General features: G+C 35.9%; 1 protein-coding gene across 19 annotated transcripts in view; it reads right to left on the bottom strand.

The window, feature by feature from the left end:
* LOC106881733 (E3 ubiquitin-protein ligase UBR4-like) overlaps positions 1–14,821 on the bottom strand; it is a 218,908-nt gene that overhangs the window by 23,497 nt on the left and 180,590 nt on the right. For all 19 annotated transcript variants that reach the window (XM_089339693.1, XM_089339687.1, XM_089339685.1 and 16 more), the window contains 11 exons: positions 13,371–13,452; positions 13,060–13,233; positions 10,118–10,239; positions 8,518–8,671; positions 7,695–7,738; positions 6,528–6,611; positions 5,035–5,122; positions 4,847–4,928; positions 3,778–3,931; positions 2,268–2,393; positions 1,144–1,334 (listed from right to left, as the gene is read on the bottom strand). In XM_089339693.1, coding sequence (XP_089195819.1) covers positions 1,144–1,334; positions 2,268–2,393; positions 3,778–3,931; positions 4,847–4,928; positions 5,035–5,122; positions 6,528–6,611; positions 7,695–7,738; positions 8,518–8,671; positions 10,118–10,239; positions 13,060–13,233; positions 13,371–13,452 — 1,301 coding nt within the window. The remainder of the gene's footprint in view (positions 1–1,143; positions 1,335–2,267; positions 2,394–3,777; positions 3,932–4,846; positions 4,929–5,034; positions 5,123–6,527; positions 6,612–7,694; positions 7,739–8,517; positions 8,672–10,117; positions 10,240–13,059; positions 13,234–13,370; positions 13,453–14,821) is intronic.

A 14,821-nucleotide genomic window follows, 5' to 3' on the forward strand; every position in this document is an offset into this window, starting at 1 on the left:
TGTAGTCAGTCTAAAACATCCTTAAATGGTCAGCTTATTCTAAATAAGTTAAGATGCTCAATAATGAAGGCCAAGTCATATTTCAAGATGTAAATGGAAACAAAGATTTCTCAGGAAATCTGAAGTAATTGTAAATGAATTTAATTGATAACATTAAATATATTTCAATCTTAATCCAAAAGGAGGTGTAGTTTGAAATTTAATTTAGTTGACTCCGTCTGGTGCCTGAAGCAGGTGGAAACCGTTTTTTAACCTATAATAAGAATGGATAATATAAAACCTGATCCCAAATAAGTGGAGGCTATCGACCAGACTATAGTATAATGACAGACTTTCCTCAGAAAAGTCATTTAAATCAATTGACTAACATTATTTATAACCTCCAGTGTGTGATCCGAGATAAATAAAATAGGGAGCCAAGTTCAATCAATTGAAACAGTGCTACAATAAACCAACATGATCCTCTCTCTACACATCGCTACTGCCATTGTAAATACTAAGAGCTACATGATAGTGCCTTTTGTAGTTCATAATTCGTAAAATAACAGTGTGGTTGTGTCAAAGTAAACTAAAAATAATAAAGTTAAACTTAACCCTTTCGTTACCAACCCGGCTGAAACCAGCTCTGGCTCTGAGTGCAAATGTCTTCTTTTCATAAGTTTTGAATTAAATTCTTCCACCAAACCTTAGTCACAATTTATGTTCCTAACACTAGCTGAATGATAACTAAGTTATTTTACTAAATTCTTTGTTATATTTAAAGTAATTGAAAGAAACACAGAGAATCTCAAAATAAATACAGTAACAAAAGGGTTAAACAGACATCAAGCCCATGTTAGCTTTGTAGAAAAGTGGATCTCCTCTATAAGAAAAAAAAAAATTTTAATTTTAATCAGAAATTTAATTCAAAATGAGAAAAATTCTCAACTGAGATAATCCTTTAGAATCTTATTTCAGACTTAATATTTTTCTTTCATTTATTGAAAGGAAAATTTAAGTTTATGAATTAAATCTTTGAACACTTATTAATAATTAATTCAAATACAAGGATACACTTGAATAATACAAAAAAAAAAAAAAAAAAAAAAAAAAAGACAGCTTCCAAACGTGACAATTATTTAGAGTAGTTAATTGAATACTTACTTGTTAAAATCTAAATAAGGTTTAAAGTGATTAATCAGAGCTAACATTTTATCTTCATCTCCAAATGCCAAGAATGGAATAAGTTTCATAAGAGCTTGGAGTACACTAGAGTTGGCTCTCACAAATGGGCTGTTAATTCGGTCTAGTAGCAACATGAGTTGGTCTTTGTCACCACAAAGTTTAGAAAATTTCTGACAAAAAGCAAAAATAATATAGTTTAGTTTAAAATTCACAAACTTTTATGAGTTTCAATTCATTAATTTTGAAAATATTTAAGAAAAACTAACTTTAGCTGAGCAGGTTTTTTGGGGGCACAACTAAACAAAAGAAGGTTCTGACATTAAATTATAATGGGGTTCAAATCTCACTGAGATTAATTTTGCTTTCAGAGCCAATAAAAGTATTGGTTGGTCTTAGTCAGTGGATTAGTAGTAGGGTTATGGAAGATGCATTGCTGTATTTGTTCCAAATCTATGCATTTTGTGATCAAATCTCACCCTTTCGCCAAAAACATGGTGACCCTTTCTATCATGGAATTGCAATTTGAAAAGCTAATACTAGATGTAGTTTCCATGGGTCAATGGGAAGATCAACTGCCATATATACATGCACACAATTATAAATTATAATCTTAAATTATATTTAAAAATTAGGATTATAATTTTGAACAAAACTTTAAGATGGGAGATTGCCACAGCTGGGCCTGTCTCAAATGCATTAAGAAATTGAATTTCTACAAACTTTTCAGATATTTTAAAACAAACAAAAAAATAAAACCCAGCTATTATTCTTCAATTATTAAAAAAAAAAAATTTATCATGATGTTTTTTGTGTTAATTACACTGGCCAGAAATATTGGTTTCGAATTTTGGAACAAGGCCAGCAATTTCGGGGGTGGGGGGGATAAGTCAATTACATTGACCGCAGTGCATAACTGGTACTTAATTTACCGACCCCGAAAGGATGAAAGGCAAAGTCGACCTCAGTGGAATTCGGACCCAGAACATTAAAAAATGGGTGAAACGCCACTGAGCATTTCGCCCGGCATGCTAACGATTCTGCCAGCTCACCCACCTTTCACTGGCTGGAAATGTTAGAATAGAGAAAGAGTTTGGGATAATTACCTTATATTCATCAGTTGGCTGGCAGCTAGCTTCCATCAAAATAACTTCCATTATTTGTAATACCTGTTCTGTGATACTCTGACCTTTGCTGCCACTGATGCCACTTTCTTGTTCAGACCATAATGCCTACAACACACAAACGGAAGCCATAAATACCATCAGCACCTCACAGAACTACACGTATTCTTTATTCTTTATTCTTTTGTTTCTTTCAGTCATTAGACTGTGGCCAGGCTGGGGCACCGCCTGGAATTTTTAGTCGAATTTATCAACCCAAGTACTTATTGTTTAAGCCTGGTACTTATTCTATCAGTCTCTTTTGCCAAACTGTTAAGTTATGGGGACACAACCACACCAACACCTGTTGTCAAGTGATGGTGGGACAGGCAGACACACACACACACACATATACGACAGGCTTCTTTCAGTTTCCATCTACCAAATCCACTCACAAGGTGCACAAGGCTTTGGTCGGCTCAAGACTATAGTAGAAGACACTTGCTCAAGGTGCCATGCAGTGGGACTGAACTCAGAACCATGTGGTTGGGAAGCAAGGAGATGACAGAGGACCAAGATATGTGGCACATTAATGTACTCAAGAAGATCCACCCACAACAGAATTGAGATCCTAAAATCAAGGTCCCACATAAAAAACATTGGTGTGGGTGCTGGTCCCACATAAAAAGCACTGGTGTTGGTGCCATGTAAAAGGCACTGGTGCCACATAAAAAGCCCCCAGTACACTCTGTAAAGTGGTTTGTGTTAGGAAGAGCATCCAGCTGTAGGAACCATATCAGAACAGACTATGGAACATCGTGCAACCCCTGGCCTTGCCAGTTCCTGTCAAGCCATCCAACCCATGCCAGCATGGAAAACAGATGTCAAATGTTCACGATGTTGATGATCATGATAGATTATTGGTCTGAGAGCCATTAGAGACCGTGTTGCTTCTTGCTGTCTCAAAACTGGAGCTTATAATGTTGTATATTTAGCCTAAAGGTCTTTCTTGAGCCCTAGCACTCACAAGGCCAGTTACTCAGTTTCCACGATGTATAAAGAACTGAGATTACAACATTCCCACTGAATGGGGCACCTCTCTGTCACAATGTTGTTTATCATTTCCATAAAAAATCTTAGAGAATGAGAGGGTTACAAGAAAACCTGTTTCCCATTCAATTTATATTAACCCTTTAGCATTTAAACTTGCCACTTCTGGCCCAAATGTTCTACATGTTTTACATTCAAACTGGCCATATCTAGCCTCTCACACCTAACCTACACTGACAGTCTAAAAATAAACAATTACATCATCAAAACTTCAAAGCTATACGATAATGCATGATTAATTCAAAACAATTTGAATAAAAAGGTGCTATATTTAACAGAATAATCTGAACACTAAAGAGTTAACCCATAAAATCCCCGACTAGCTGCAAATCTGTGTGATCATCTCGTTTACAAAGCAATTTAATAAAGCAGAAAATTGAAAATTCAATTAGTAACTCCTTACCAAGTTGAGGCCACCTAGCATTATACTAGTTGTGTTCATTTCAGGTTTTATGAGTTGCAGTCTGTTTGCTTTCACATTTACTGCATAACTGAATAATTTAAGCAGTACCATCATCAGCTGTTTACCTAGCACCAAATCTTTGATAGTTGCTAGCCTGTAAAAAAACAAAAACAAAAACAAAAAAAATTTATGAAATTAAAATTACAAATTGTAAATGGTAAAGGTTTAAAAACAATAGAACTACAATGCTTTGGCTATAGAAGCTCTTTCTCATCAATATGGTTTTATTTAAGCTGTTCTTCATTAACCCTTTGAGCCTGTAACACCGATTCACCGGTGGAGGGCTTATTTTTCTCTATACCGTAGCACTGCTCTGTACCATAGCACCAGTGGAGTGCCAGGTATATGGTAAAATAAGGTTCAGGAGGTCAGGGTTCAAAGGGTTAAGTATGATCCCCATCTGATTAATCTGGCTCCTACAACCTAACAAGGATTAAACAGTCAAACAGATACCCCTATTAAACAAATAATACACAAGTCGAAGGGGTGGAAGCTATATTATGTCTAAAATTTTGCCTTCCATAAAAAAGGTTAAGTAGTGAATTAACTGAAGTTGAAGTTACTAAGAGTTTAAATAACTTATTCTAAATAAAATATTCTGCCTGACTTAAAAATACACTTTATCAGGTTAAACTTAGTGATAAAAATCACATATCTTAACCAATTTTATACAAGTTCTGCTAACAGCATAATACATAAATTAAGCAATTAGTCTAACATTTAGTTAATTTAAAAAAAAAAAAAACCCTTTTGATACCAAACTACCCGAGACTTCTCTTGATGTTATGGTGTAGACTTTCTGTTTTTAAATGATCTAAATTAAAAACCTCCGACACAAATTTCATGTTGACTTATAGTTTAGTAATTACAAAGTTACTTCACTAAATTCTTCATCATTTTTAAAATTAATTGAAGAAAAAAAAAGCAGTGTGTTTCAACAGAAATATAATAAAAGGGGGAAGAACACCTTCCAAAATAGTTATAATTTTAGGTGAAACATCAGACAAACCTTTGAAGCATAACTTCCAGACCTCCACATTCTCCAAGCACAGAAGCCATTTTATATACTTCTTCCTTATCAACATCTTCATCTACAAAATAGAATCAGGTAGCAATATGTAACCATGGTTGAATGTTTTAATTTATTGATGAATTTAAGAGAAATAAATGCTAAAACGATGAAAGGAAATGCGTTACCTGTACTTGTGTCTAACGAGTTTACCATGTCTTCTGTAGCATCACCAAGAAGGCCTCTCATACGATATACTATAGGCATTGGTTCACCCTGAAGGAAAAAAAAAAAATAATAATTGGCTTAGTAATTACGATAAAAGAAAACACAGCAAATCACATTAATATGAATGACAAAATTTTGGTCTCAACACAGTAAAATAAATATAATCGTCATAGTGATTTTAGAATGTTACTGTTTTCTGAACCAACTGACCATCATTACTTGTTCCCCCCCCCCCCGTTCTTACACTGAGGGAAATTAAAATATTTAGGCCCAACACATCAAAACATAGAAGACAATGTAATAAAGATATCATGCAGATATGACACCAAGGGTCGGAAAATATAAAGGTTTTATTCACTATATTTGTTGATTAGCATTTTATCTTTCTTTTAACTGTTGCAGCTAATACAAAACATCTATAATCCATGATTATAAGAATGTTGGAAGATGAGTGAGATGGATGGATGTAGTTACTATGAAATATTCAAAGATATGTTAGTTTATTTGGAAACAGGTAGGAGTAAAGAAGTTCTAGCCAGTGTTAAAATTATTTTCTTTTCTCTCATATTTTAGTCCTCTCTTCACATTCTCCTAGCATAAAGTTCTCACCCCATGTTTTGCAAGCTGCATGGTAACGTCGCAAGTGCTAGTGGCATGAAAAAAAGCACCCAGTACATGCAGTAAAGTGGTTGGTGTTAGGAATGGCATCCAGCTATAGAAACCATGCTAAGGCAGACACTGGAGTACAATGCAGTCCTATCAAATTGTCCAGCTCATGTCAGTATGGAAAATGGACATTAAACAAGGATGATGACAGAGAATCAAAATATAGTGGAATTGGACATCCTATGCAGTCAGCCATTTTTTGTGACATTGGAACAGACACAGAAATGTCAAAGCCCATAAATGGCCAGTGAGTGAAGAGTTTCGCGAAATGAAGGCTTTTCAATCAGTCAGACTTATTTCATCATTGATACAGCTTTAAATGAAGGCAAAGTAATTTGATCTTCAAAGACATTCAAAATTAAATATTGCAATGCTTTAAAGAAAAGATTAATAAATAAAAAGAATATATACTAAAGTGGTGGAAAGGAAAGGCTTTTTTAGGAAATTAAAACAATTTTAGTTCTAAAATCTCTCTCAGAGATCAATGCAGTAGTTGTACTGACAAGTAATATTTGTAGCCACTTTAACATGGCTGTCCATTCAAGCTATGAATAGTACTTGTTAAAACAATTTTGTTAAAACTATTTAACAATGGACCAGACAAAATTTTGGCACAAGTTGAATCAAGAAGAGCTAAATTTTTCATTCAGATTATAAAATTTTAATTTCCAATTACATACTTCCTGGCTAACAAATACAAACTAATCAACAGAATACATGAAATACAGAATTGTAACTAGTTCAGCAACCATTTAAAGAGAATTAGGACAAACAAAATATATCTTACATCGCCATGCTCAGGAGCCCAAATCTTCTTGTAAACTTCTTTCACTGGCAAATCTAAGCTGATAATTTTCTTGTTCACCAATAACTATAAACACAATTCAAAACAAAAAACATTATACATACATACATTATATATATATATATATATATACACACACACACATCCATATATATGTACATATATATACACACACATACACACAAAAAATAGATATTTCATGTGTGTATTTTGAGAAGTTAGTTTTACTGACAAAACAGAGAAGCCAACAGTCACTATTAATATTGGTTTCAAATATTGACACAAGGCCAGCAATCTTGAGTGGAGGCAGTAAGTCGTTTACATTGACTCCAGTACTCAACTTGTACTTATTTTATCAACCTTGAAAGGCAAAGTCAATCTTGGTGGAATTTGAACTCAGAACATAATGATGAACAAAATGCTGCTAAGCATTTTTCCCAGTGTGGTAACGATTCTGCCAGCTCACTGCCTTATAGTCAATATTATACGTATATATATATATTAATGCACACAACACACATATGATACATGAATGTGTGTAAATACAATACATACACACATTCCTTCACTTTCTTTACCTCATCTCCACTATTGCATAACTATTGCAGGACCATATGCAATGGTCCTGTCTGAAGTGTTGAAATTGCTATAATCCTTAGTCAGACAGCTGATGAGGGTCTAATTTTTGTTCAGAGCCATGTTTTCTCATATGTATTTAACATACACACACACATGCATATATATAAATATATATCAAAGATAAAACAATAGAAAAATATACTAATCTTACAGGGTGATTGGAATGCCAAGTTGGAGAGAGATGCATAAGACAACTGAAGGAATTGCATCTGCTCTTCATAGAATGATACCCCAAATGGAATTTGCTTGTTATAACAATATGGTGCTGTTGAATACCCTTTCTGAGCACAAAGAGTATTCACACAACAGTGTAATTAAATTTAAATATGACAATAAACACTTGGTAGACTTCTACCTTAATATGACAGTTGATGTTTAAGATATAATTATGTAAAATAATGCAGACATTAAAAACTTGGAGTGCTTTATATAGATTTATAGCTTTGATAAACTAGAGATTGCCTGAACTTGTGTGAAAATAAGACATCATATTAAAAATATTTGTCTTACCTCCATGCCTGTGTCATCTTCTAAGAGTGCAACCAATTCACAATCTAAAACAAAAAGAAACGGGTTTTTACTTACAAAATATCTAAATAATTTTTTTAACATTTTATTTTTCAGACTAGTAATAAAATGGTTCTGAAAATTCTGATATTAGTTTTTTTCAATAATTGGAACAGATATTCTTAATTAATGCAGCATGTCCTCCTTATGGCTAATCATTCACCTGACATTTAAAAACACAAAAAAGTATCAGTAGCAAAGAAAAAAATTGTCCAGCAGTGGCTGTGGTAATGCTAAATGGCTTTGTCAGTAGCAGATACTCATTGCCAACAGCATGTCAAGACAAAATCTGTTGCAACTGATACATGAAAAACAGTGATTGAAAAATCACTGATGTTGCAAATAGCCACCTGGTTAAATAAAAATTCATTATATGCAACAAGGGCAATGGCTGTGAGAAAGAAACTCTTCAAAGTCACCATATTGGAAATAACATTCACAGACGGAATTTCTTTCAAAGCTTTGGATCAGTAAAGATTTTGGGAGTAGTAGAGCTAAAGAAGATATTTTCCTAATCTAAATTTAAATTTTTGAAGTCAAAATAAATACTACACCCACACCTAACATAACAGATATTGTGCATAGTTTTAAAAATATAAACTAATTTACATAATATAATAATTTTAAATGAAATAATAAAAAAAATATAAAATAATATTGTGCATAGTTTAAAGAATATAGAATGATTTCACTTTGTAATTAAAAATAATACAAGTGTACTTTTTATGAATTTTCCAGTCATTTTACAGATGAAAAAAATAAATACCTTGACAAATTTTATTTTTAACGTCTCTCATGAGGGGTCCAAGACCTGGCTCATTGGAACTGTAGGGATTACCCAGCATTCTTCCTTGGAGAAAGTCCTCTTGTTGGGGTTCCTTCTCTAAGATCATGAAGAACTCACCCACATCATTTTCTTCCTACAAGAACAGCAAACACATTTTCAAAATCTAATACACTTCTAAATTCTGGTAATTTTGTAAAACACACACAATACAAAAATTGTTATGATACACATCATCATCATCATCATCGTTTAACGTCGGTTTTCCATGCTGGCATGGGTTGGCCGATTTGACTGAGGACTGGTGAAACCAGATGGCTACACCAGGCTCCAATCTGATTTGGCAGAGTTTCTACAGCTGGATGCCCTTCCTAACGCCAACCACTCAGAGAGTGTAGTGGGTGCTTTTTACGTGCCACTGGCACGAAGGCCAGTCAGGAGGTACTGGCAACGGCCATGCTCAAAATGGTGTATTTTACGTGCCACCTGCACGGGAGCCAGCCCAGCGGCATTAGCAACGATTTCGCTCGAATGTCTTTACACGTGTCAGGAAGGCGTCGCTGGGCACGGGTGCCATCACGATTTCACTTTCGCTTGCCCCAACAGGTCGTGGGAAATTCAAATTGACCAAAAATTTGGGGGTTGGATAATCTAATATTAATTTCTTAAATTGCCACAAGGACACGAAAATATATTGGTTTCAAATTTTGGCACTAGGACAGCAATTTCAGTGAAGGGGGCTCGTCGATTACATTGACCCCAATACTCAACTGGTCCTTATTTTAATAACCCTGAAAAGATGAAAGGCAAAAATCAGCCTCGGTAGAATGGGATAATCTAATATTACTTGATCTATCCTTTCTTTTGATCCACTTCTAAGGGGCTCCCCGTCCCTTTTTCTCTCTCACTTTACCACCTGTCCATACTGATATCCCCACACACACACGCCTCCACCTTGTTCATTATACTCACTGTATTTACCTCCACCCTCTCTCTCACTTCCCTCACACTTTTATGAAACTACCCCCTCCTCCTCCCCCAATCCACTGTCTGTATCTTCTCTTATGCTCGCTTTCTTGTACCTTGACATTTTGCTCTGGCACCCTATTACAACTATCTATATCTACTTCCCAGCTACTTCCACCCACCCCTTATTTAATGTGGTGTAGCCATGTATCTCCTCCATTGCAACACCCCTATGCTTATCCCTCTATCATACTTCAGCTTCTCAACACTTGACAAAGTCACCTCCCCCCCTCTCTAATACTCCTCCCACTTAATCACATTTCCAGCTCCCTGCCCCTTTTTCTGTTTTGCAAGTTACTTGGTGATGTCACAAGAGCTGATAACATAACAAAAAAATGTACCCTGCACACATTGTGAAGTGGTTGGCATTAGGAAGTACAACCAGCTGTAGAGACAATGTCAAAGCTCACACTGGGGCTCAGTTCATCCCAGCAGCTCACCAAATCCACTCAGATTATCCAACCCATACCAGCATAATAAACAGATGTTAAATGAAAATGTAAATGATTATGTTGATGACGAATCGAAGGAGAAAAAAGAATGTCTGATATATTACTGGATAAATGATACTGCAGAGTCGTTCAAAGATGAACACTGGGGATCGGTAATCATCAAGAGGGTATTTCTTGATTGTTTGAACACATACTGCCATGAATTCTTTCGTTTCTGATTCGGTACCTGGAGAAAGGAAAAGAAAAATTAGAAATAACCATTAATTGAATACAACCAGTAGTGAAAAATATTACTCAGCTTATTACTAATTAATCATTGAAGATATTTATCAGGTTATCACTAATTAATCATGGAAGCTATTTATCAGCTTATTACTAATTAATTATGCATGTTGAAAATACATCTCTCAATGTGTTCTCACCAGAATTAAAATCAAACGTCTAAATGTAATTAAGAATTTATATCTTTTACTTGTTTCAGTCATTTGACTGTGGCCATGCCGGAGCACCGCCTTTAGTCAAGCTAATCGACCCCAGGACTTATTCTTTGTAAGCCTAGTACTTATTCTATCGGTCTCTTTTGCTGAACCACTAAGCTACGGGGACGTAAACACACCAGCATTGGTTGTCAAGCGATGTTGGGGGGACAAACACAGACACACACACACATATACATATACGACAAGCTTCTTTCAATTTCCGTCTACCAAATCCACTCACAAGGCTTTGATCGGCCCGAGGTTATTGTAGAAGACACTTGCCCAAGGTGCCATGCAGTGGGACTGAACCCGGAACCATGCGGCTTGTAAGCAAGCTACTTACCACACAGCCACTCCTCTATAGATATTTTGTTTTTTAGTTTCAGGCCAGCCTTGACTGAGTAGACTTAGTGCACATAAATAATTACTTGCACAGCTAGGTGCAACGCACAGATCAATTGCAGCAATGATATAAGGCTTCTACTTAGCATTCACTCCAAATTGCAGTGGTTTATTGTCTGGAATGCAGTGCAACAGTCCAGGCATGCCTCATCCCATTTCAATGTAATTTTTATCCTTGTTGCTGTTTAGCCCAGGTCAATACTATTTGAGCAGATCTATAATCAAAGGCATTCCAACCATGACCATATAGTCTTTTTAGGGCTACAAAAGGCTAAATTAACTCATGTCTTTTCTTTATTTAATCCTTTAGTATTTAAACCAGCCATATCAGACACAAATATTCTATCTGTTTCAGGTTCACACTAGCCAGATCCCACACCTCACACCTATCCTACAATGTCACTATGAAAATAAACAATCACATCATCAAAATCTTGAAACTGTGAAATAATGAATTATTATTTCAAAACAATGTCAATAAATAAGCATTACATTTGATAGACTAACCTGAACGCTAAAGGGTTAAAGTGATAGGGTGTATATAAGGTCTCTGTTGGTCATAGATTTGCAATATGTCTGTACAGGTCTGGCAAGACATCTTTAAGGAAGACTGGCAGTTGGCCATACACTGCAGGTCTCCCCTCTTCATGTCACTGATGTTTATCCAAGTGGAAGGCTGCCAATTTGGGCCAATACAGTATGACACCAGTGCCATCATAAACATTGCTGTCTGGATGCAAAGACTGGATCAGATACAAGGCATCCTTGTTTGTCCTCTGACAGTACCACTTCTCCATTGCCAAGAAAGGAGTTATTTGAGGAAACTTCGGCTGCTAGAATTAACTATGCAGGATTTGCACTTAGACTAAATAGAACTACAAGTACCAAAAGACAACTGGTCCAATACTCTTACAGTTCTGCCAATCCACATTGCTCTGAATTAATACTATTTTATCCACCCCAGAAATGGTTCAAGTCTAGCAGTTAAGGTGTTGCACTCTTGATTGCAAGGTTGTGGTTTCAGTTTCCGGACTGGGTGATGCATTGTGTTCTTGAGCAAAACTCTTCATTTCACATTAGTCTGCTCATCTGTAAATGAGTGACCCTGCAACAGACTGGCATCTTGTTGCGATCACTTATGCACCGTAGAAACTAGATAACTGGCCCCATGAGTTCTAGGACTTGAGACAGTAATGTCCAGAAGTTGATGATGATGAGCATGATAAATATTTAACAAAGCTTTAGATTCATTAAATATTTCTGGCATGTGGTGTGCTCGTCATCAGATTTACTAATATGGTTAATTATTTCACATAGTATTTTACTGCTTGTTACTGACCTAAAGAGCCAGGTCAAATACTTGCAGCAGTTGATCCAGCTCTTTGTGTTCTAACTGCAACACCTGAACAGCTAGTTTTATGGTTTATGCTTGATACAAATGTTAGAAATAAGGAGAAACAACTGACAAGTGCACCTCCTACTAACATTCGTCAAAACCAGGACATCTCAGGCAGAAGAGCATTTAAGAAGTGCTGTGATATATCATCACCACTTAACATCCATTTTTCATGCTGGCATGGTTGGACAGCTTAACAGGAGCTGGCAAGGCCAGGAGCCACATCAGGTTCCATAATCTGTTTTGGCTTGGTTTCTACAATTGGATGCCTTTCCTAATGCCAACCACTTTACAAAGAGTATTGGGTGCTTCTTACGTGCCACCAGCACCAGTGCTTTTTATGTGCCACCAGTACCAGTGCTTTGTACGTGCCACTAGCACCAATGCTTTTTAAATGGCACTAACACCACTGCTTTGCATGTGACACCAGCAACAGTGCCCTCCATGGGAAAGCATTGCCAAGGTGGTTTTAGGATATCAATTCTGTTCTGTTGCGGTGGGCAGATAGTCTTGAGTATAGCAATGCAATCACACACACAATACATATCAATTGAGGAGTGGGATGTTTCTGGCTAGTGTAAGTGGTTACACTAGTTTTAAAGGGTTGACACAGTCTTATTTCATATGTTTGTCAGTACTTATTGCCCTTGTGCATTTGTCACATGTGAAATCTACCATCTCTGTTAGCCAGCCTCTCTGGTGCATTTATAGCTTACTGAGTTTGCTGGAAAATGGTAAATTTAATGGAAGAAATGGCAGTGTAACTTACCCGTGGTGAGCTCTTCAAGAAGTTCAAGAAGTTTGTCTTGAGTCTCATCAATCAATTTTGTTCTTTGTACAACTAACTTACGAAGACATAAGTAACCATTGAGCACATAACCCACCAACTTGTTCTTATATTGATGTTTGATGTTTTCTTGTTCCACAAATAATGAAAGCAATTCTGGAAGAGACAATTCAAAGTGATCGGATTGATTTTATGGCGGAAAAATATATACAATGTAAATTTTTGAAAGCAATAAGCTATTTAAAAGGAGATAATTTAGAAAGCAGTGAAGGGAAATGAAAGTAAAATATTACCAGTTAATGATTTCAGTGCAAATCCTTGTGAGAGATCTGAACTCAGACTAGTTTCTTCAAGGTATTCTAAATGCTCTATTTCCTGTGAAGAAATAAACTTTGATATTAGAATACAAAAGAGATAAAAAAATTGTATGCTTCAGCATTTATAAATGTGGTTTAAGATTAGTAGAGGCATACTCTTTTATTCTTTTACTTGTTTCAGTCATTTGACTGCAGCCATGCTGGAGCACCGCCTTTATAGTCGAGCAAATTGACCCCAGAGCTTATTCTTTGTAAGCCTAGTACTTATTCAATCAGTCTCTTTTGCCAAACTGCTAAGTTACGGGGATGTAAACACACCAGCATCGGTTGTCAAGTAATGCTGGGGGGGGGGGGACAAACAGACACACACACACACACATATATATATACATATATATATATATATATATATATATATATATATATATATATATATATATATATACATACAATGGGCTTCTTCTAGTTTCCGTCTACCAAATCCACTCACAAGGCTTTGGTCGGCCCGAGGCTATAGTAGAAGACACTTGCCCAAGGTGCCACACAGTGGGACTGAACCCGGGACCATGTGGTTGGTAAGCAAGCTACTTACCACACAGCCACACCTGTGCCTACATAGCAGTGTGGTTAAGAAGTTTGCTTCTCAACCATGTGGCTTCAGGTTCAGCCTTACTGTGCAGCACCTTCAGCAAGTGCCTTCTACTATAGCCAGGTACCAATCAATGCCTTGTGAAGGAATGTGCTAGACAGAAACTGAAGGAAGCTTGTTGTGTGTGTGTGTGTGTGTGTGTGTGTGTGTGTGTGTGTGTTTAGGAAACTACATTGAGTTAGTGGTGTGGACAGTAATGTCATAGTTCACTGCACACACTTAAATGGTGACATCATTTGCAGTTAGACTGCGACTGAAGTTTGTTGACCTTTCTTGTCAACAAATGGTCCATTATCTCTGTGCTTTTACATTCCGCTAGAACAAAAACCTTTTTCTTGTAAAACAGGCAACAGGAAGTATGTCCAGTTGTAAAAATCCTGCCTCAGAATTTTCTTCTAAATTATGCCAGTACAGGAAACAGATGTTAAGGAAAAAAACTAATACACTGATATTTTAAAGTCTGCATCAAAGTACAAATCTACCTTTTAATTATTGAAAAGGATTTACAATTCTATTCCCTTTTGGTGTGAATTTAAACCCCTGTTAATAATAATACAATCCAACACCAAACTTTTCTTTATAAGTTCTTTAGAAAGACAATGAAAGTTCTTACATAAATAAGGTGCTAAGAAATACTGCTTATTTTCATATAAATATACTCTAGAAAATTTGTTGTCTGAAGTCAAATGTAATAAACAATAGTGATTTAATGTATCTGAGACATAAAATGTGAGATGCATATATTTAATGTTAACTGAGACACTTATAAAAGAAGCAT

Source organism: Octopus bimaculoides, chromosome 22 (genome assembly GCF_046866305.1).
Source record: "Octopus bimaculoides isolate indiv1 chromosome 22, ASM4686630v1, whole genome shotgun sequence".
Taxonomy (NCBI): domain Eukaryota; kingdom Metazoa; phylum Mollusca; class Cephalopoda; order Octopoda; family Octopodidae; genus Octopus; species Octopus bimaculoides.